Source organism: Morone saxatilis, unplaced genomic scaffold (assembly GCF_004916995.1).
Source record: "Morone saxatilis isolate NCDOM2014 unplaced genomic scaffold, NCSU_SB_2.0 Contig21, whole genome shotgun sequence".
NCBI classification, from domain to species: Eukaryota; Metazoa; Chordata; class Actinopteri; family Moronidae; genus Morone; species Morone saxatilis.
Window position 1 is genome coordinate 21,783,278 of NW_023339774.1, and position 335 is coordinate 21,783,612.

At 55.8% G+C, this 335-nt stretch overlaps 1 protein-coding gene across 1 annotated transcript in view; it reads right to left on the reverse strand.

Annotated features, from left to right (window-relative positions):
• Nucleotides 1-335, reverse strand: part of LOC118332365 (unconventional myosin-XVIIIb) — a gene marked incomplete in the record, with an annotated part of 30,896 nt that overhangs the window by 27,804 nt on the left and 2,757 nt on the right. Inside the window, 1 exon segment of the mRNA XM_035667608.1 lies at nt 1-236. Coding sequence (XP_035523501.1) covers nt 1-236 — 236 coding nt within the window.

The following is a 335-nucleotide window of genomic DNA, read 5'->3' on the forward strand; positions in this document are numbered from 1 at the left end:
TCGGCCGGCGGCGTCCTCTTGCTCCTCTCTGACCTCATGTCCTGTTGCTTCTTTGGCGGCTCCGGTGTTACTTCCTGTGTGTTCTCCTGTTTGGCGGCGGGGTCGGGACTGACGATGTGCTTGCTGTTGCTGATCAGTTGTTCGGCCCGCAGGGACATCTCGGCCTCGAGGATCGGAGGAGTCTGATCCGGGAGGAGGAACTGCTGCACCAGGTTGTCGCTCAGTTTGCTTGGCTGCTGGGAAAACAAACAGGAATTCTTGTGTGAACGGGTTGTAACTTAACAAATGAGACGTTCCCCGACTGATTTCTCTGTGGTTCTATGTAGGGATGAGGG